The 19310-nt window shown below is 58.1% G+C and overlaps 7 protein-coding genes across 7 annotated transcripts; 5 read left to right on the top strand and 2 right to left on the bottom strand.

Moving 5' to 3' along the window:
* Positions 1-135: 135 nt before the first annotated feature.
* On the top strand, positions 136-1279 carry BKCO1_10500016 (u-box domain-containing protein; the record flags this gene model as incomplete). Its single annotated transcript, XM_020270199.1, has 3 exons — positions 136-373; positions 608-1045; positions 1095-1279. The coding sequence occupies 3 exons, from the start codon at positions 136-138 to the stop codon at positions 1277-1279; spliced, it is 861 nt and encodes a 286-aa protein (XP_020125139.1).
* Positions 1280-2039: 760 nt separating this feature from the next.
* BKCO1_10500015 (60s ribosomal protein l15) lies at positions 2040-2911 on the top strand (the record flags this gene model as incomplete). Its single annotated transcript, XM_020270198.1, has 4 exons — positions 2040-2126; positions 2234-2390; positions 2488-2714; positions 2771-2911. 4 exons carry the CDS (start codon positions 2040-2042, stop codon positions 2909-2911), a joined length of 612 nt encoding a protein of 203 aa, XP_020125140.1.
* A 989-nt stretch (positions 2912-3900) lies between these two features.
* BKCO1_10500014 (swi-snf complex subunit) lies at positions 3901-5476 on the bottom strand (the record flags this gene model as incomplete). Its single annotated transcript, XM_020270197.1, has 2 exons — positions 3901-4431; positions 4487-5476. The coding sequence occupies 2 exons, from the start codon at positions 5474-5476 to the stop codon at positions 3901-3903; spliced, it is 1521 nt and encodes a 506-aa protein (XP_020125141.1).
* Positions 5477-6205: 729 nt separating this feature from the next.
* BKCO1_10500013 (metallo-dependent hydrolase) lies at positions 6206-7728 on the top strand (the record flags this gene model as incomplete). The annotated part of the gene is made up of 2 exons (XM_020270196.1): positions 6206-7474; positions 7528-7728. 2 exons carry the CDS (start codon positions 6206-6208, stop codon positions 7726-7728), a joined length of 1470 nt encoding a protein of 489 aa, XP_020125135.1.
* Positions 7729-9606: 1878 nt separating this feature from the next.
* BKCO1_10500012 (ubiquitin-protein ligase) lies at positions 9607-13351 on the top strand (the record flags this gene model as incomplete). The annotated part of the gene is made up of 2 exons (XM_020270195.1): positions 9607-12322; positions 12408-13351. 2 exons carry the CDS (start codon positions 9607-9609, stop codon positions 13349-13351), a joined length of 3660 nt encoding a protein of 1219 aa, XP_020125136.1.
* An 850-nt stretch (positions 13352-14201) lies between these two features.
* BKCO1_10500011 (pyruvate carboxylase) lies at positions 14202-15966 on the top strand (the record flags this gene model as incomplete). Its single annotated transcript, XM_020270194.1, has 2 exons — positions 14202-15853; positions 15936-15966. 2 exons carry the CDS (start codon positions 14202-14204, stop codon positions 15964-15966), a joined length of 1683 nt encoding a protein of 560 aa, XP_020125137.1.
* A 117-nt stretch (positions 15967-16083) lies between these two features.
* On the bottom strand, positions 16084-18370 carry BKCO1_10500010 (carboxylesterase from carbohydrate esterase; the record flags this gene model as incomplete). The annotated part of the gene is made up of 4 exons (XM_020270193.1): positions 16084-16897; positions 16957-17717; positions 17775-18109; positions 18244-18370. 4 exons carry the CDS (start codon positions 18368-18370, stop codon positions 16084-16086), a joined length of 2037 nt encoding a protein of 678 aa, XP_020125138.1.
* Positions 18371-19310: the final 940 nt, after the last annotated feature.

Here is a 19310-nt window from a genome sequence, read left to right as displayed (position 1 = left end):
TCCGAACGTCCCTCCGCGCGCCGCCCCTCCCCTCGTTCGCTTTCCGCCGCCAGCGTATCAACCACTCGCATCCGTTCCTTCCCTTCAGCCACAGCGCCTGGCCTGACGGCCACCGCAGCAGCAGCAGCCAGCGCCATGGCCCACGTCGCCGAGCAGTTAAAGGACCGCGGCAACCAGCACTTCAAGAACGGCGACTACGTCAGCGCCGAGTCTCTGTACACCCAGGCTATCCAGCGCAACCCGTCCAACCCGCTCATTTTCACCAACCGTGCAAATGCTCGCATGAAGCTCGGCCACTATGAGGACGCCATCGACGACTGCCTGAAGAGCATAGAGCTCACGAAGAGCAATATGAAGGCGTATACTTTTCTGGGTACGTAGGCGCGTGTGACTGACCGAGCGTGGAGAGCCTCGCGACGCTGCGCAAGTACACATGGCCGGGTTGGCACCACGGCATGCGCTGTAAACATGCGATCTCACGTCAAACTTGAGCCGGACGTGCGGCGGGTATGCCGGCACGTGTTTCCCTCGATGCGGCTACTACCGCGCATTATTTCAGGCCCGCGGAGCATAGTCAGGCGGAGACGTTTTGGCTAACGGCTTGTAGCGAAGTCGCAACTTGCCCTGAATCACCCGAACGAAGCGCTTTCCTCCGCCCTGGTCGCCTACGATCTTTGCATAAAGTCGACGACGCCGACACGCGATGCCCAGACCATCTCGGCGCTGGTGTTGCAGTGCAAGAAGAGCAAGTGGGAGGGCAGGGAGAGGGAACGGCTGAGGAGGAAGAATCCGTTGCTGGCGGAGCTGGAGGATAGGATTGAGGCCTCGGCAAACCAGGAGCAGGTCATCATAAGTGATAAGGCGAGCAGGGGTGAGCTGGGTGCTGTGGCGGCGGTTGAGGAGCGTACCATCCTTGAGAGGACCACGCAGCAGAAGATTGAGGATCTCAGGTCCATCTTTGCCATTGCAGACCCGAACAACATGGCCAAGCGGGAAGTACCGGACCACCTCATTGACAACATTTCGTTTGAGATTATGCATGATCGTGAGTACTATGTATACGGTCGTTGTCGAATGTGCTAATGGACGGCCAGCTGTCATTACGAAGAACGGCCATTCCTATGAGAGGGCGACTCTCATCGAGCATCTGAAGCGCAGCCCGACTGACCCTTTGACTCGCGAGCCATTGAAGATTGAAGACTTGCGGCCTAACATCGCATTGCGGGAAGCATGCAGCGAGTTCTTCGACAAGAATTCCGGTTGGGTCTACGATTGGTGATGGCCTGGTGTTGTTCGTCTGCCTTGGGAAGCAGATGCATTCTACTGGCGTTTTTCTTCCGAACTACTCCCTTCGTGGAGCTGTTAGTGGACGTTTCCCGCGGCGGATACCCTTGTACTTCTCACTCACGCGTCCTACGGCCAGTTTTTCGAAGTATTCCGTTTTGTAATCAACACTTCTTGGTCACAATCAGCCTAATCAATGCAGCCGGCACACGGTTTCCTCATGCCCAGTCAGGACTCGTGATCTGTATGTTCTTGGGGAACACAACGGGCATGGCAGAAGCCGAGAAAAGGCGAAGCTCGAATTCAATTGATGTCTTTGACTTTTTCTTCTCGGTGCTTCTCTTCTCACGGCCAGTGCCTTGAATGAATTGCAGTAGCATCGACAATGTGAGATCATCAGGCATAGAGCACATCACCGCAGTGCAGTCGATCTACTTCCCGTACCGGCGTGTGGAGCGTAGGCCTTGGAGCATCTGGCTGAGTTCGGAGTCAACGCTCGGGCCCTCGGGTGCGGTTAGTCAGCAGCATAAGCGAAACGCCGTCTGCGCAACCCACAACCTCGATTTTCCTCGCAAAGCGACTTGACGTCTACGAAGACGACACACCGACGACCGACGCCCGGAAACAGCCAAGGTTCGTGGCGACACCCCGCGAGACGATGCAACTGAGCGAATGCGCATTGTACACGGCTTCGTCAAAATCACATCGGTCGGATCCAGTTTCGGGGCATCTGGGCTAACAACTTCACCGAACAGATGGGTGCGCTTAAGTACGTTGAGGAACTTCAGAAGAAGAAGCAGTCCGATGTGCTGCGCTTCCTGCTCCGCGTTCGCTGCTGGGAGGTATGAAGAGCTTCCTTCGCCACGCCTCGCTTTCGCACACCGTGAGCGAGGACGAGCGAAAATCCTGGTGTTACTCGTTGAACTTTGCTGAGAGTGCATCAATTTAGCTCCGCCAGCTGAACGTCATCCACCGCGCCTCGCGCCCGTCGCGTCCCGACAAGGCTCGCCGTCTTGGATACAAGGCCAAGCAGGGCTATGTCATCTACCGCGTCCGCGTCCGCCGCGGTGGCCGCAAGAGGCCGGTGCCCAAGGGTGCCACCTACGGTACGTCCTCATTTGTGGAGAGAAGACAGTTTCCAGGGCAATCGAATTGGAGATCTTGGGACTTTGAACAGTTTTGCTGATTTGCTCGGATGAACAGGCAAGCCTACCAACCAGGGTGTCAACCAGCTGAAGTACCAGCGCTCCCTCCGTTCCACCGCTGAGGAGCGCGTCGGTCGCCGCTGCGCCAACCTGCGCGTCCTCAACTCCTACTGGATCAACCAGGACTCGACCTACAAGTACTACGAGGTCATCCTCGTTGACCCCCAGCACAAGGCCATCCGTCGCGACGCTCGCATCAACTGGATCGTCAAGCCCGTCCACAAGGTACGTTTGAGCAATGGATTGATGAGGAGTGACTGTGGTTCTGACTGCTTTTGCAGCACCGCGAGGCTCGTGGTCTCACCGCTACCGGCAAGAAGAGCCGTGGTATCAACAAGGGCCACAAGTTCAACAAGACCACCGCTGGCAGGCGCAAGACCTGGAAGCGCCACAACACCCTGTCCCTCTGGCGCTACAGGTAAATGTCGCGTCGCTGAGGCAGGAGTTACGGGGATGGATACTAGGGCTATTTCGAAAAAGCGTCTTCACTATCATCGGCGGATTTCTCGGGTATGGATCGGCTGGTTACCGCTGCTTGCGCTCGTCGTCGGCTCGGTGGTTGTCCATCAGGTAGAAATGAATGGACGTTTCCATCACCGGATCGCATTGACGGCGAGAAAATTTAATGACTTGATACCACTTGCAACCGGAACTGGCTCATTGGCACTCATGGTTTATCTAGGGGACTTGAAACCGTTTCGCAGTCTTAAATTTGCTTGCTTAACGCTGGCCGACCCTTGAAGTTTTTGCCGATGTGACTTCCTCGATTTCAACTACGTTCAGCCCATTCACATCTACGTAACGTTTTCCTATGTACGGGGTTTTCAATGCAGAGGGCCCGAGCATTTGACTAAATGGTATATCTACCAAAAGCTCTGATTCATCTTGTCTCTACTAATATAATACGTGATTGTCAGTGGGTGGCCAATAGCTATTATAGATATACCTCTATAGCCATAGTTCCTGCCATTACCCCAACCGCATAGGCATCGGTTACCCTATTAGTTCTAATGGTGTCACCTTTGAAGAGCTGTGTCGCAGGGTAAAAGCTTCTACCGTCTCATGATCCATCTGGATCTACATAACAACGACAACTACAGCCCAATCCTAATATCATAGTTATGGTCCATCACTTCCATTGGTTCGTGCTAATCCACCCCCAAAAATGTGAAGAACTCTGGTATCCTGGATGAACGTAAAAATGCCCACCGGCAGTCAACGCCTAATTATCTTTCTGATAGCAATGATGTGGGACGCTTTTCCATCTCTGCAGAACATTTAAAAAAACAAAACGTGATGAGAACGCCGTTGCTCACCAACCACCCATTCCAGCCTGATCCCTTTTGCTCCAAGCCATTCAGTCGTACACGTATGAAGCAATCCTCTCTCATCCTCGGACAAGGAGGATCATTTAGTGCGCCTTGCCAGCCTTTGCAAGCCATAGGCCCACGCTCTCCAGAGCACGGTCCCCGCCCCAGACGCCCTCTTTGCCACCACGCCTGAATTCCTCGCTAGAAACGTCCTCGCCTCCACCACGTGTGGCCTCACCGAGAATGACGTCGAGGTCGCGCTGCTGGGAGCTGATCCAGCGCTTGACGAAGTTGACCGGGTCTGTGCTGAAAGCGGTGTAGAAGGCGTGTTTTGCCTTGGAGTGTTGAATTGCTTGCACTGCTAGTGCCAACGACTCATCCAACGACGCAATTTGGTTGAGCATTTGCGGGTTCGTGGTGATACGGCCCATGGCGATGCGGAGTGGATCGTCGAGCGGGACGAGAACATCATAGATGGTCGGTTGCGAGGCAGTCGTGCCATCGTCGGGAGCAATGTAGAACTTGTCGACGCGGATGGTATAAGGCAGTTGATAAGGAGGGAGTGGGGAGAGATGGGCGATGATTAATTGGGGGATCTGCGGGAATGGCACGAAATCCCTGTTGTCAAAGAGCTGTTTTCTGTCAGTTGCCAAAGAGAATCCCCCTACAATATTTGAAGCAACATACCGCCTTCAGCTGAGCATCGCAACGGATCTTGCGGCTGTCCTCATCCTCCTGTAGGCTGTTTGCCTTGACATATATCCAAATACCCATGAGAATACCGCCACGGTCATCCTCCTCGGTGCCTAGCAGCTCGGCTAGAGGCGGGCTGAGCTTGAAGCGCTCAGGACTCTCGTCGCGGAAGAGGTTGACGGTGACATTGATGTTCTCATCGCTCTTGCGCTCGAACTCTAGCGTGTCGAAGTTTGCGGCCGAGTCGTTGGCACTGGCCGAGTTTTCGGGCTTCTTCCACTCGATTGACGTGTATCCGTCCGGTTGGAGAGACTGCGAGCGGTCGAAGTTGACGGTGATCTGCTTGAAGAAATGCGACAGCTTGGTGCGTTGGTTGCCCGCGGGCTTCCCTGGCTTGGCCTTCTTCGCCGCATCACCAGCATCCTGCTCCATGGCGTCCGCGTCCTTCTGCTCTTCGGCCTGCTCATTTTCTGCCTCCGAGTCCTCGTCGTCGCCGAGCAGGCGTCCCTCAATCTTGACGCGGTAGGTGGCCTGGCTCTCGCTGCCGAAATCGAAAGCGTCGGGATCCATGCTCGTGTTCTGCCAGGGCTGGTTGTCGGCGGTATTGCTGATCCAGACGCGCATGGTGCGGTAGCGAGTGAAGTTGCGGGCACTGCTTTCGTTGATGTCGAGGCGCTTGCGCATCATGACGGCGTCAAGCTTGCGCTCAGCCTCGCGCAGCTGGCGGTAACGCTGGACGCCATCGCCGACAACCAGGCCCTCAATGCCATCGGGAATGTTCTTGTCGGTGGGCTTGCGCGACTGGCGCTTGGCCAACTCGCGCTTCTGCATCTCAGCCTGCTGCTGGGCCTGCAGCTGCTGAGGCGTCATGGGCTGCGGGTGGGCGGCCGACACCATGGGGCCTACAGCACCGCGCATGGTGGCGCTCAGGTCAGTAAAGTGGATCATGAGGCGGTTGACGGCGGAGGGCTGCTGGCGGGACATTGGGGCAGGGAGCGCGCAGCCTTGTGCTTAGGCTAGCAAGGCGCGTGTTTGGCAGCGACCTTACCTGGACCACGTCTCTGCACAGCGGCGTGCGGCGACGCTCGCTGGCCAGCCTGCGGCGCGTAGTTCCGGTACTGAGCCTGCATCATTGGCACGAGGCAGCAGCAGGCAGTGGATAGGCGATGGCAGAGAGCGGCTCGACGACGGAGGTGTGGAGTGGAGGCGGGAGTGTGCGGCGCGCTGATGCAGAAGCACTGGGGCGACGCGTTCCGACAAGGGCGATGCGATGCTTTTTCATTCGCTGCACCGACTAGGGGGCGGGGTCGCGTGCAAGACCACCGCGCCGCACTACTTCGTACCTACTGCGCAGCGTTTCCCCAGACTGCCGTCTTTGCGCGGCCAGCGGGCGGTTTCTGGCTGTTCTGTTGCGGCCAGCGCGGTTGCTGATGCGTGCCGAACAATCGATGACACGCTTCCAGTCTCGGCCCAGCCATGTCAAACTGCTGTCTGCTCCTCCACTTTATCTTCCGTCCCGCGATAAGTAGTCCCCGGAGCGCCCGTTCTTGGTCTTCTTGTGCCTTTCGTCGATTTTTCCCTTGCCTGCTTCTACTCGCTGCATGCGCTTTAGCGCTCCTCGATACCCTTTCGTCTTCTCGCAAAACGCCGCCTAGACGGCCTTTCTCCGTACATAATTCCCCAGCCTCGTCGCCATCGTCACCGCCCAACGCCATGGCCGGAGCCTACCTCGCCTCGCTCGGCATCGATCTCGATGCTGAGATGGCCAAGATCCAATTCGGCCAAGAGAAGCCTACCGCCCACGCCATTGCCGGCACGGATGCGACGGCACCGTCTTCAAAAACTCACCAGCCGCCGCCGCGCTACTCAGACGTCTTCGCCCCTAAGACTGTCTCAAGGATCACTGCTGCCCGCCTTGCAGGCCAGCCGACCTCAGATCTGTGGGATATTAGCATCGCAGATGGCCGCATTTCATCTATAGAGAAGCACGACGCGCATGCTCCCCGTCTCGGCCATGTGCCCAGCGTGCTGCATGCGCACGAGCGCCTGATCGCCCCCTCTCTTTGTCACGCTCACATTCACCTGGACAAGTGCTTCCTTCTGCAAGATCCCAAATACAGCGACCTTGAGATCGTCGAGGGAAACTTTCAAGAAGCCATGGACCTCACCAGCCAGGCCAAGTCGCGCTTCGAGGAAGAGGACCTCCTCCGCCGCGGACGGCAGCTGATCCGGGAGAGCATACAGCACGGAGTTACCGCAATGCGTGCCTTCGTCGAGGTTGACGCCGATGTCGAGTTCAGATGCCTCAATGCTGGGTTGCGGCTGAAGGAGGAGTTTGCCGACAAGTGCGACGTGCAGATCTGCGCCTTTGCCCAGTTGCCGCTGTTCTCTGGGCTTGACGGTGGAGAGGTCGTCCGTAAATTGATGGCCGCTGCCGCCAAGACGCATGGGGTGGACGTGCTGGGAAGCACGCCCTATGTCGAGTCCGACGAGATCAAGATGAAAATGAACGTTCGCTGGATCAGCTCTCTTGCTCTCGCCCAGGACAAGTTCTTGGACTTCCATATGGACTACAACCTTGACAGATCCACGAAGCCTTTCATCTGGGCCGCTTTGGAGCTTCTCAAAGAAAGGTGCTGGGAAAGCAGGAATGGAAAACTCATCACTATGGGCCATTGCACCCGCCTCACGTACTTCCAGCCGGACGACTGGAGGAAGCTGAAAGAGGCCATAGGCAACCTGCCTGTGTCTTTCGTGGGTCTTCCAACAAGTGACCTTTTTATGATGAGAACCGAGGAGAATGTACGAGGCACTCTCAACGTGCCAAAGATGATCCGGGAGCACGGCTTGCAAGCCGCTATCGCTGTCAACAACGTCGGCAACGCCTTCACGCCACAAGGGAACTGCGACCCGCTTGCAGTTGCCAGCATGGGTGTTGGTGTTTACCAGGCTGCGACTAAGAAGGATGCAGAAGTCTTATATGTAGGTCTCATGCCGGTATCTTTTCCCGTTTGCTACGCGCTAACTATCTGTAGGGATGTGTCTCGAACAGAGCGAAAGCAGTCATCGGGCTAGAGGCTTCATCCCTGTCATTGAAACCGGGCGATCCTGCTGACTTGGTCATTTTCGACGGCACTGATGCTGGGTGGAGAAGCAGGAGGAGCGTGATGGATGCAGTGTACGATCCTGGAAACATAAGGACTACGATAAAGGGTGGGCGCATAACGACTGATTGAGAAAAGGAAATACCTCGATACTCTCGCATCTTTACTATGAGTCCGGGAATATCAGTTTCCTTACGTCCTTTCTCTTACAACAATATTCCCGATTCATCCGTGATACCTACCTCATTTGTCCGGACCAACTCCCGTCTACATACTCACCTTGCGGAAAAGCGAATCTTTGATTCTGTTTGTGTTGTCCTTCCAAGTAAAGCTATCGAAACAGCCGCCATTCCGTTCCGTATCTCTTTACAATCATTTACCTGCCCGTGATAATGGTAATGGTCGTTCTGGCCCGTATTGAGCGACCATTGGATCTTCCGGCAACCCAGATTCGCGGTGGACAATGCATGAGACAAAGCTGGAGATGGGCCAAGGGTTGTGTGCCGCTGGTGATGACGAACCACAAGGACTTCCAATACCAGTAGTCGGGCCTTCAGCGGACGCTGATTGCCAGAGAAAAAAAAAAGGTCATCTAGTACGTAGCGACTGTGCAGTGGTGAGACCAAATAAAACACGGATACCCACAGATCAGCACTGGCACTGCCTTGGCAGAGAGGATCTGCTCTTGTACACGCAACAGAAGCTACATACCGCCGATATCCTTGAATCTCGACCGCGGTGACGAGGCAAATACCGGGCGATAATGGTGTCACAACGGCACCTCCCCCGCGGGCAAGGCAGACTATCGACATGGGGCCGGCAGCCAGGCGATTGGCGCCGATAAGGCTCCCAAAAATGGAGCGCGATGATGCTCGCCCGTAGCGTTCCGGATCCGCGCGAAGCCGACGGGGCGGAACCAGCCACACTGGGCAAAGCGCAGGAAAACTCCCCTGCGATGGTGACGTGGGTTCGAGGCAGGCGTCGAAGCTTGACGAAAAGCTAGTCCGGACGACGTGCCCTTAAGGGAGTGTGTGTCGCGGCCCGTCCGCGCGAGGGCAAGCGGCCGGCATCAGAAAGCGGTTCGCGCAGCAACAGCAGACAATGGCTTGCGTGCTCCAACAATGTGCAAGGTCGACGACACGCCAAGCGGAGGGCCACGCTCGGCGGCGGGAGCGGTTGCGCTTGGACGCCGCGGCAACGGCTGGGTGCGGTGGGTGTGTGGAGCCAGGGCCCCGGATGTGAGGCAAGCGCGACGTGGTGACGAGTCTGCTTCCGGTTGGGCTGTCGCTGCTCTCTCAAGGCGCATGGAATTGCGATGCCGCGAGCCGATGGCCAAGAGGCGCCCGATCGCGGCGGGGCCTCTGCTGGTCGCTGGGCGCGACGCGCGGACAGGCACATGCGAGTTAATTAGCTTGTTCATTCGTGCTGGCTGGCCGGACCCTTGAAGGCCGCGGGCAGCTCCAGCCCGCTGCCGCCTCAAACTGTGTGCCTAGCCTCTTGTACCTGCAGGGAATTTCCCACGCTGGTGAAGATCACCTTGAAACACTATTGACAACACCGGGCTTGCCATGCCCCGGCACGCCCCGCTGCCCCCAAGACTTAACGACGTAAACCCTCAGGCCTCGCACGCGCACTCGCGCTCGCGTGCAGCCTGCCTTGTCTGCTAGCTCCCCGTGCATACGAGCGGCCGCGACCACCACCGCCGCCGCTTTCGTCAGCCACCGACGCCTCTTGCCCGTCCCTCCAGACACCCCCAGCCTGCCACGCCTCGAGTCAGCAGGCGCCGTCCGTCCACACCCCACGCACGCGCAGGAAGCGGCGCGCCGCAGCACGGTACGTCGTTGAGAGCTCCATGCGCACCTACTAGCTCAAGCTGCACCCGTTGCCCGCCCGCCCCTCGCGAAACAACCACGACGCTCACCCTTCGCAAACATCGCTAACCCGCCTGCCAGACTCGTTAGTGCTACGCTATTCTTCATCCCTTGCCACGAACCCCCTCCATGACTCCAGATGCCATCGTTCGGCAGCAAGCAGCACAACAGATCCCTCAGCCACCCGTTCCCTTCCCTCTTCGGCGGCGGCAAGAAACCCAGACCCCACGCGCCCCCGAATGGCGAATACCTTCCCGAGACCGACCGCTGCATGCCGCCTGCGAGCTACGGCGGCCATGGTGCCGCGAGGGGACCACCCGTCTTCGATAGGCGCGAGGAGGAGACCGGAAACTGCATGACCTGTGACTCCAAGGTCCGATATCCCCGCGGCCTCACCACCTTCCGCTGCTCAGCATGCCTGATGGTCAACGACTTGGTGCCCGTATCCCAGGACCGGCCTGATCGCCTCCCAAGCACCCATCCAAGCCCAGCGCTGCCAAAGAAACCCATGCCGTTGACGGTGGATCGAGCGAGGCACATCATAGATCGTTGTCTGGAGACACACTTGCACAATATGGTGGATCGGCGCAGTAGGAGCAGTCAGGACAGCGACGATCGGCCAAGAGGAAGTCAGGATAGCTCAGGCGCACCACGGGGCAGCCTGGACGCGGGTAACCCGGGAGAGATCGCGCCGGGGGACGCTCGTCTTGTACCCATGCCAATCCGGCAGCGGGCGCAAAGCGGAAGCCGTCCGATGATCTCAGTCTCTCCACCTTCAGCTGCGGAAACCCCAAACGGCTTCGGCATGCTCAAGAATGGAACAAACCCTCCCCAACAGAATGGCCCTCGTGGAACCTCGACTGCCGAGGAGATCCTCGCACCTCCGCCAACCCTCAGGCATCCGCCACGCCCTGGCACAATTCCTAGCCCACCTAACCGCAGACCACCCCCGCCGCCTGTACATGCACCTCCTCCTCCTCCTCCGCCGCCCGGACCGTCCGGACCTTATGCAGGCCGTGGCTCTCCAAGAGATGCTCCAACTCGCGTAGGTTCCCTACCCGCTGCTGGAGCACCGCCGATTTCGCCAACAGAAATTGCCGAGAGACGGCGCTATGAGCAAATCAAGATGATCTTCCGGCCGTTAGAAGACCATCTGATTGCAAGCTATGGAAACGTCGACTGCCTGAACACCGCTTTCATGCTGGGAAGACCGCACCACACCCCAAGGACTCGGAGTGAGGGGACCATGACCAGAGAACGACCAATTCAGACGCCTCAAGCAACATCGCAAGCAACATCGCAAGCTGCAACGCAAGCAGCGGCCTCGGATCTTTTTCTAGAGGCTGACGCAAGGATGCTAATGATTGGAGATATTGGTGAGAATGCCTCGTGGTGGCCTGGCCGACCTGAAAAGGAATCACCGAAGCAAACACTCGCATCAAACATTGGAAGGCCCAGCTCTGACGTGATTATTGTTAATCACAAATCACCCCTCATCAACTGGACGGAAGTACAGCATTGGTACGATACTGTCAACGGAGCTGGGGTTAATTGGCGGGCAAGGCTGGAAGAAATGCCGAACCTAGATTTCCCGGAGTCGTTGATTCAGGAAGCGGACGAAGAAATTCGAGACGCTCGAGTTCATGTACAGCGCATTCTACTCAAAATCACAGAGAGTCTGTTGAAACGCCCAGGGCGTCCTTTGGAGGATCCCGAGGACCTCCGTTTCCTTCTGATTATTCTTTTTAATCCGCTTCTGCATGGTTCTTCCGGGCCTAGGTCGCCTCCGATGCGGCGGGCGCCTCAGACCCGCCCAAGACAAGAGTCTAATCCAAATCAGCCTCCAGCCCTTGGACCGCCACCTCCGCTTGTAAGGCCACCGGGAAACCAACCGCCATCCCCAAAACCGATGCGATCTGCCAGTAACGCAAAGAGAGATCCCGGTCAACATTCGGGCATCATCAAGAGGATTTTGGGCCTATTCGCCAATCTGGACAACGAATGTCATCGCTACCTCACTACTTGGTTTTCCAGGTTCTCTGAGGATCATTTTCGACGCATGGTTGATCTCGTGGGCAAGTTCATCACCTACCGTCTCACTAGGCAACCAAGGAAGCGTAGCAATAGCGGGAATCCTATAGCAGGATTGATCCCAGAGTTTGGGGCACATGGCACGACTTCGGCTCAGCTTCATGCCGCGCTGGGTCTTTCTGGTTCGGGCCCCAAATCTGATGACCGTGCAGGAGATGCCCTGTACAGTGATGACTGGCAAGTCAAAGCTGCGGCTAAGGTTATGGCACTGCTTTTCGCAGCAAATAACACTTACCACAATCGCAAGACAGATCCCGTCAATCGCTCTCCGTCAGTAGCTGGTCAGGCAAGTGCTGGACTAGCAGCGCGCGAGCGGGCCAGGGCACACGGACAACTTCTCCCTACCTCCGACTTCTACAACACGTTATTAGACTTCCATGATCTCATTGCAGATTTTGAAGCATGGGAGAAGCGCACGGCAAAATTCTCCTTTTGCCAATATCCGTTCTTCCTTTCGATCGGCGCCAAGATCAAAATCATGGAACACGATGCCCGGCGACAGATGGAGAATAAGGCTCGAGAGGCTTTCTTCGACAGCATTCTTAGCAACAAGAATTTGGAACAGCACTTCAACCTCCGTGTCAGGAGAGAGTGTTTGGTAGAAGACAGCTTACGCAGAATCAGTGAGGTCGTGGGTGGGGGTGGCGAGGAGATAAAGAAAGGGTTGCGAGTCCAATTCGTCGGTGAAGAGGGCATTGATGCCGGCGGCCTACGAAAAGAATGGTTTTTGATGCTCGTCAGAGAGCTCTTTGACCCTAACCATGGTAAGTGCACACATTCGCGAGCGCTTTTTTTGGCCCAGCATAGATGGGTGCGGGCTTGTTTGGACCTATTTGTAACAGGACACAGGAATGTTTGTGTACGATGAGGACTCTCAGTTCTGTTACTTCAACCCCAACACTTTCGAACAGTCGGACCAGTTCTTCCTCGTCGGCGCTGTGCTTGGGCTTGCCCTCTACAACTCGACCATCCTGGATGTGGCGTTGCCCCCTTTTGCGTTCAAGAAGCTCCTTGCCTCTGCTCCTACGAAGAATGGTGTGGCGCCGGCGTCACGCAATCGGATTGACTACACGCTAGACGACCTTGCCGAGTTCCGTCCACGCCTTGCTAAAGGTCTGCGACAGCTGCTGGAATTTGACGGCGATGTTGAGGCTACCTTTTGTCGCGATTTCGTGGCTGAGGTTGAGCGCTATGGCGTGGTACATCAAGTCCCTCTTTGTAAGAATGGCGAGAATCGTGCTGTGACCAACGCCAACCGTAAGGAGTTCGTCGACCTGTACGTACGATACTTCCTCGATACTGCCGTGGCTCGTCAGTTTGATCCCTTCCGCCGGGGCTTCTTCACCGTCTGCGGTGGCAACGCGCTTAGCCTCTTCCGCTCTGAAGAAATTGAGCTCATGGTGCGTGGGTCCGACGAGCCGCTCGATGTGGCTTCTCTCCGTGCTGTTGCGGTATATGAAGGCTGGAGTGACCCGGCACACGGCGGCCGAAAGGTAGACCGACCGGGTGAGCATATTCTCGTCCTTCGTTGGTTCTGGGAGTTCTTTGAGAGTGCCTCTCCCACCGATCAGCGTAAAATCCTCTCCTTCATCACCGGCTCTGACCGCATCCCGGCTCTCGGAGCGACGAATCTGGTGATCAAGATTGGTTGCCTTGGTGACGACGTCGACAGATTCCCGGTGGCACGCACGTGCTTCAATATGCTGCAGTTGTACAAATACAACAGCAGGCAGAAGCTCGTGGATAGGCTGTGGCGCGCGGTTGTGGAAAGCGAAGGGTTCGGGTTGAAGTGATCTTCATCCACCCCTCTGGCTTTGCGATGGCGCCACTCCAGGCCTTTTACTCTCCTTCTCTGTTCTCTTCGTTCCTTCCCTGTCCTCTTCTACGCTGGCCCAGTGGTTCGGTTTGGACACAGGCGTTAACCATAGAAGTCCGGGCGTGTTGCTCTTCTTTTCCTGTTCTCGCGAAGTAGGGTCTCGGTGTCACGTTGATTTGGGCCATGCATCTCAGGCTTACTGCCCATTGGGTCGGCGTTTACTGCTTTTTTGTGTTGCTGTCGCGTCCTCCACAGCCATGGGCTAAACTTGATAGAGCAACTGCATTACTGGGCAGGGCAACAAAGACAGGCCTCTCTTCGAGTGATTGTATCTCGATTGTAGCATGTACGTAGTACAAACATGCCCGCTCTGGGAGAGCGAGCGGGCAAAGGATGGCTGTAAGGGGGGAAGGGGGAAAGACAATAGGTTGTCTCGGTAATAAGTGGGGGAAGACAAAGAATGGTAGCACCGAAAAGCGACGGCGTAGTCCACATCATTCATTGTCTTTGTGACCGGGGGCAGTGGTGGGAGTACGAGCGCGGACACGGGCCAATCGAACGGCTGAGGTCGGCCTTCCCGGTCCCTTTCCGCCAACCTCGGCTTCGCCCCCCGCCGTCCATCTTCCACTGCATGTCGCTCGGCTCCATCATTCAAGCAGCCAGAGACGTTGAGCCCTGTCCTGAGCCCCGAGTGCGTCTGCTGTTATCGTTCGCCAACTGACCAGCTCGGCTACAGATCTGCGGGCCGATCAACGTCAGAGCTGATCACCTCCTCACTCCTTCACCCTCAAGTCTGCCTGCTCCAGTTTTCCATCTTTCCATCGAAGATGCCCGAGACCATCAGAGAGCCGTGTCTCAAAGACCTGCAGTATCGCGGCTTCATCGAAGGCAGCACCATCAAAGAGAAAGAGTCGGGAAGAGAACTATCTCACTACTTTGGCGGCCTGCCATATGGCCTCCCACCAATTGGGCCCTACAGGTGGCAGCTGCCGCGCCCACTGCCGCCATGCTATCGCTACGGCACCCGCGCCAACCCCGGCCGCTTCACAGGCAACACGAGCATGTGTCCGCAGGGCCTTCCGACTTGGGTAGCGAATGCCCCGGACACCAGCAACCTTTGGGATGAAGACTGCCTGCAGCTCAACATCTGGATTCCCGCCGGCGATCCCCCAGCAGGCGGCTGGCCCGTACTGTTCTACATCCACGGCGGCTTCCTGCAGGTTGGCAACCCAAACGACTACAACCCGGTCCCGCTGCTGTCCGAGACGCCCGCACGCTTCATCCTCGTGCTGCCCGCCTACCGACTCAACATTCTGGGCTTCCTCGCATCGCGCGAGCTCCAGGCCGCGGCGGGCGGCGGGTCTGTCGGAAACTTCGGCTTCTGGGACCAGCGTCTAGCGCTCGAGTGGACGCACAGGAACGTGAGCTACTTTGGCGGCGACGCCGGCAACATCACCGTGGCCGGCTACAGCGCCGGTTCGCACAGCGCCTTCAAGCAGCTTGCCTACGACCTCTACCTGCCCGACAACAAGGCCGTCATCCGCCGCGCCATCATGTGGTCCAACGGGCCGGGCATGCAGCCGAAGTCGTTGGTTGCCGCGCAGGAACAATTTGACGAGCTGCTCGCGGTGCTTGACATCCCGCTGTCTCTGCCGGGCCACGAGAAGGTCGAGCGCCTGAAGGCGATGCCGCCGCGCCGCCTCCTCGCCGCCATCCCCAGAATGCAGCGCCATCAATTCCGCGCCGTCGTTGACGACGCCTTCGTCCGGAAGAATCTGTACGCCGACATCGACACGGGCGACTTTGCCAGGCGCATGCGCGCGCGTGGCATCGCTCTCATGACGGGCGAGTGCCGCGACGAGCACAACCTCTACGGCACATGGTACCCGCCGGGAGACGATCTCGAGTCGCTGCGCGCGCGGCTGTGTGCAGAGTACCCCTCATCGGCCGTCGACGTCCTCATCCAGCACTACTACCCGCAGGGCCGGTTGCCGGCTGGCGTGCGCGACTGGCGCGATGCGTTCGGCCGGATATACGCAGACATGCAGGTCCACCACCTGGAGCGCGGCTTCGTCGACAAGCTGCACGCCGGCGGCGCGGGCGATTTGGTGTATCGATACCGCATCGAGTGGCGGCTGCGCTGCTGCGACCGCTTCCTGCCGCCCGCCTGGGGCGTCACCCACACGGCCGACAAGCCCATCTGGTGGTGGGGCAACGGCATGGAGCTGGCTGACGAGGAGAAGGAGCAGGCGTGGGCGGCGCTGACGGGGCCGTATGTCCGCTTCGTCAAGGGTGAGCTGGACGAGCTGCGGAGGGAATGGGGCACCAGCGGCCCGAGACAGGTGCGGATGGTGGACTCGCAGGGGAAGCTCGTCATCTGGGAGGACAGCATGTGGGATGAGGGAACGAGCGTGTGGAACCAACTCCGGACGGTTGGCGCGACGCAGACGGGGCGAAACATCGAGGAGAGTGCTAAACTGTAAGTCTAAGGGTCATGGTGGCGCGGTTGATTGACCCATAACGCACCCTCGAGAGATGTGGTTTTGACCATTTTTGCTTAGACACATCATCCTGGACTATGATAGGGCTTAGAGTATGCGGGAAACGCCCGCAAGGACTTGCAAATTCGCGGGGGAAAAAAATTCAATTGCACGTATTCACGTCGGATAGTCCCCTTTGCTGCATCGCTCCCATGCTGCTGAGATCCATTCATTCGTAGTAGCCTAACGATAAACCCAACGCATCGCATTGCGCCGCGTCCCTAAATGCTGCGTCGCTGCTAACAGGCCAGCTCAATGCCTGGTACACGGGCGCCTCCGGATCTACTGCCTTCCACTGCGCACTACCACCGCCCCTCCCCGTAGCCGTTCTCAGCGAGTCACGGTACCCCATGCTCAACAGGTACGCCGCATCTGGGCTGGGGTCCAGATTCCGTGCAAATGCCGTCCACGCGTCCAACACGACCTGCGAAAAGGGAATGTCGCCGTCATCGCGCGGCGGTAGTCCCTCGCGCACGACGTTGCCGAAGACGTAGAGAAGTTCGCCTGAGTGACACTTGAAGTACTCTAGGCTCGGGTCGCCGTCCAGGTGCTCGAGTGTTGGAGGCGCTTCGCACGTTGGGTAGTTGGGGCTGTAGCCAGGAATTTGGTAGGAACGGTCGAACTCGTAGAAATAGGCTTTGGGGAAAGCGCCGTTTTTGATGCCTGAGTAGACGGTGGCGTAGTCGAGGCAGCGCAGCTCGGCGTCCGTGGCGAGACGCGCCGAGGCGTTGAAAACGGCAAGGGAGGTGTTGGTTGGGGTCAACTCGTAGGGAATGGGAAAGTGCATGTTCACATTGGGAGTCGAGGCAAAGCCCGAGGCAGCGAGAAAGGACGAGAGAGATTGGTTGGCGAGGGGATAGGAGAGAAATGCTGCGCCGTCGTCACGCATGACACCCATGAGCAGTGGGACTGGGGCGGCTGGGCCGATCCCGTCGAGGGGGAGGGTGGGGGTGGTGAGATAGGTGCCGTCGACGACAAGGTAGCTGTTGGACTTGATGAGGACTTCACGAGGTGTTGGCTTCGCGCGGGGAACTGAACATACCGAGCAACATTTGAAAGTCGCACCAGTTGACATGCATCATAGCTCCGGAGGCATGCAGTGCGATCACTAGCTGTGTCACAACCCGTCTCGTTCAGAATCGAGTCCGCTGCAGCTGCCACTTCTTGCTCGATTGTGTAATACTGGGAGTACGTGGTCCCGTAGTTGCTGCCGGCCAGATTACTCTGAGGAATTGCCGCCCTGAACTTTCCAATAGCCTTGGGCGATGTAAGAAGCGCTCTAACACTGGCCGCACCAGCACTTTGGCCGAAAATGGTGATGCGGCCAGGGTCGCCCCCAAAGTCTGGGATGTGTGCGTGGACCCAGTCCAGGGCGGTAATTTGGTCTGCCAGGCCGTAGTTACCGTTCAGCTCACCGCCATCTAGAGCCAGGAAGCCGAGGGTGGAAAGACGGTAGTTGATTGTCACGACCACCACATCCCCACGAGATGCCATGTTTCCCCCATCGAATGTTGAATCGCTGCCCGTACCTCCGGTGAATGCTCCACCGTGGATCCAGAACATGACGGGCCTCAACTCCTTCTTTGACACAGAGACCGAGTCCATGGGCAGACAGGGAGTCCAAATATTCAAGAAAAGGCAATCCTCGCTCTGGGAGCCCGTTGAAGAACAGCTGGAGGAGAAGCACTCGGGTCCCGGAGTGAGTGCCGAGACATTCTCAGCACCAATGTATGGGGTTGAGTATGTGAAACGCTCTGGCCTAGCGGCATAGCGGAGACCTTCGAAGCGGAAACTCAGTTTGTCCTACAAGGGGGGATTAGAGGAGACCACCAGGTAGAGTACAGTGCAGGCGGCTCCTACTCGATAGCCCGTCACTTGCAGATTTGCCGACCTCACAGCGGTATGCCATCGCTCCGACGTGTTGGTATCACTTGCCGTGCAGAGAGGAGCAGACTGCGTGCAAAGCGCGGGCAATTTCGCCTGGTGGCGTTGGGCTGAGACAGCCCCAGCCCGATCGATGCTGCCTCCATCAACCCAGAACTTGTCGAATCCAAGGTGAGCCAGCGGTAGGGCTGAGACATGCTCAAGTGGGTCCCAAAGCTGTTCCCCAAGTGCGGCGCAGTTCGACCGAGCTTTTTCTAGTGTCTGGGGCGTGCTTAGCACGATGGCTGCTGCGTTATGGGGGCTCAGGTTGCCTGTGCTCAGATTAGATCTACGCGTAGATCATTCCATGGGGATGGCGTAGGTTGTAGGACGAGCACGGGACCCGCTTGGAAGCCCTCCTTCATGTACGGGCGGTAGACGAGCGTGGTGGAATCGTAAAGCATACCATATAGATCATTGTGGGCCAGGATAACGAGATCCGAGCCAACGGAGCTGGGGCTTGGGACAGTGTGGGCGGCGGGCAGCCCGCTCAGCGCGGCGATGGCAGGGGCCAGCCAATGGGGAAAGCGCATGGCTCATGGGCCACGAAAGGACTCTGAGAGGAACAGGCGCGGGTCCGACAGGACGGGCCATTGTCGACGGGCGCGGCGACAGGCTCATATATATTGGCCGTTTAAACGAATCAGGGCTCCCGTTGCGGGGACGGCATGGACGACATTGCGCGAGAAGGCGGCCGGGTGAATGCAGAAGACAGCCCAGCAGGTGAAGAGGCGTACAATGGCGGCATGACGTGGTGTATATTATCCGCGGGGAAGGGCTGTCGACGCGCGGGCGAGGGGGTGAGGGGCTCGCGGACCTAGGTGCTAGGTACCTGGGATGATCGGCGGCCGGGCAGACGACGCAGCGGTGCTGGCACATGGGAAAGCGGTGCACGGCTGCCGGGTGCTGCGCGGGCGAGGGCCTCGACGCGGGCGTTTCAGAGCCCCTGGGCGGCCCACAACGACGTCTGCGAGTGGCGGCAGGCAGGCACACGCGCGATAACTGGCCAGGTCGAGGACGCTCGCACGCTCGCACGCTCGCACGCTCGCACGCTCGTTCTATTTTTGCCCTCAGCAGCGCCGCGTCCGCACTTCCAAATCCTGGCTCGTCGCGCTCCTCTTCTGCCGCGCTCGCCCCTCGCCGCCTGCGCAATCGCGCACGCCGCCCGCCTCGTCACCCCTCTCAGCTGCCCGCCAACCTGCTCTCCGCGAGCCTCCCGCTGCAGGCCCGACGCCCCCTGCGGGCTGCTGCGAGCGACGATGCCCGCCAGGCTCGGCCTTGGCTTAGTCACCATAACCGCTAAACTGCATCCAGAATAAATAACGTCAATCCACCCCCTCGTTTCTTGGCCATCGCTCGTCTCGTCTGTCCCGTTCCATTCGCTGTTCGCTCGCCCTTCCGGTCTTCACTACTCTGTCCTAACCCGCCTCTCCTCGCGCACCGCTGCCTCCTCCTGGCTCATCCACCTCTGTG

The sequence above is a fragment of the Diplodia corticola genome (assembly GCF_001883845.1).
Source record: "Diplodia corticola strain CBS 112549 chromosome Unknown scaffold105, whole genome shotgun sequence".
Classification (NCBI taxonomy): domain Eukaryota; kingdom Fungi; phylum Ascomycota; class Dothideomycetes; order Botryosphaeriales; family Botryosphaeriaceae; genus Diplodia; species Diplodia corticola.
The sequence above is the reverse complement of the archived record's forward strand: the minus strand, read 5'-3'. Positions and strand labels throughout refer to the sequence as shown.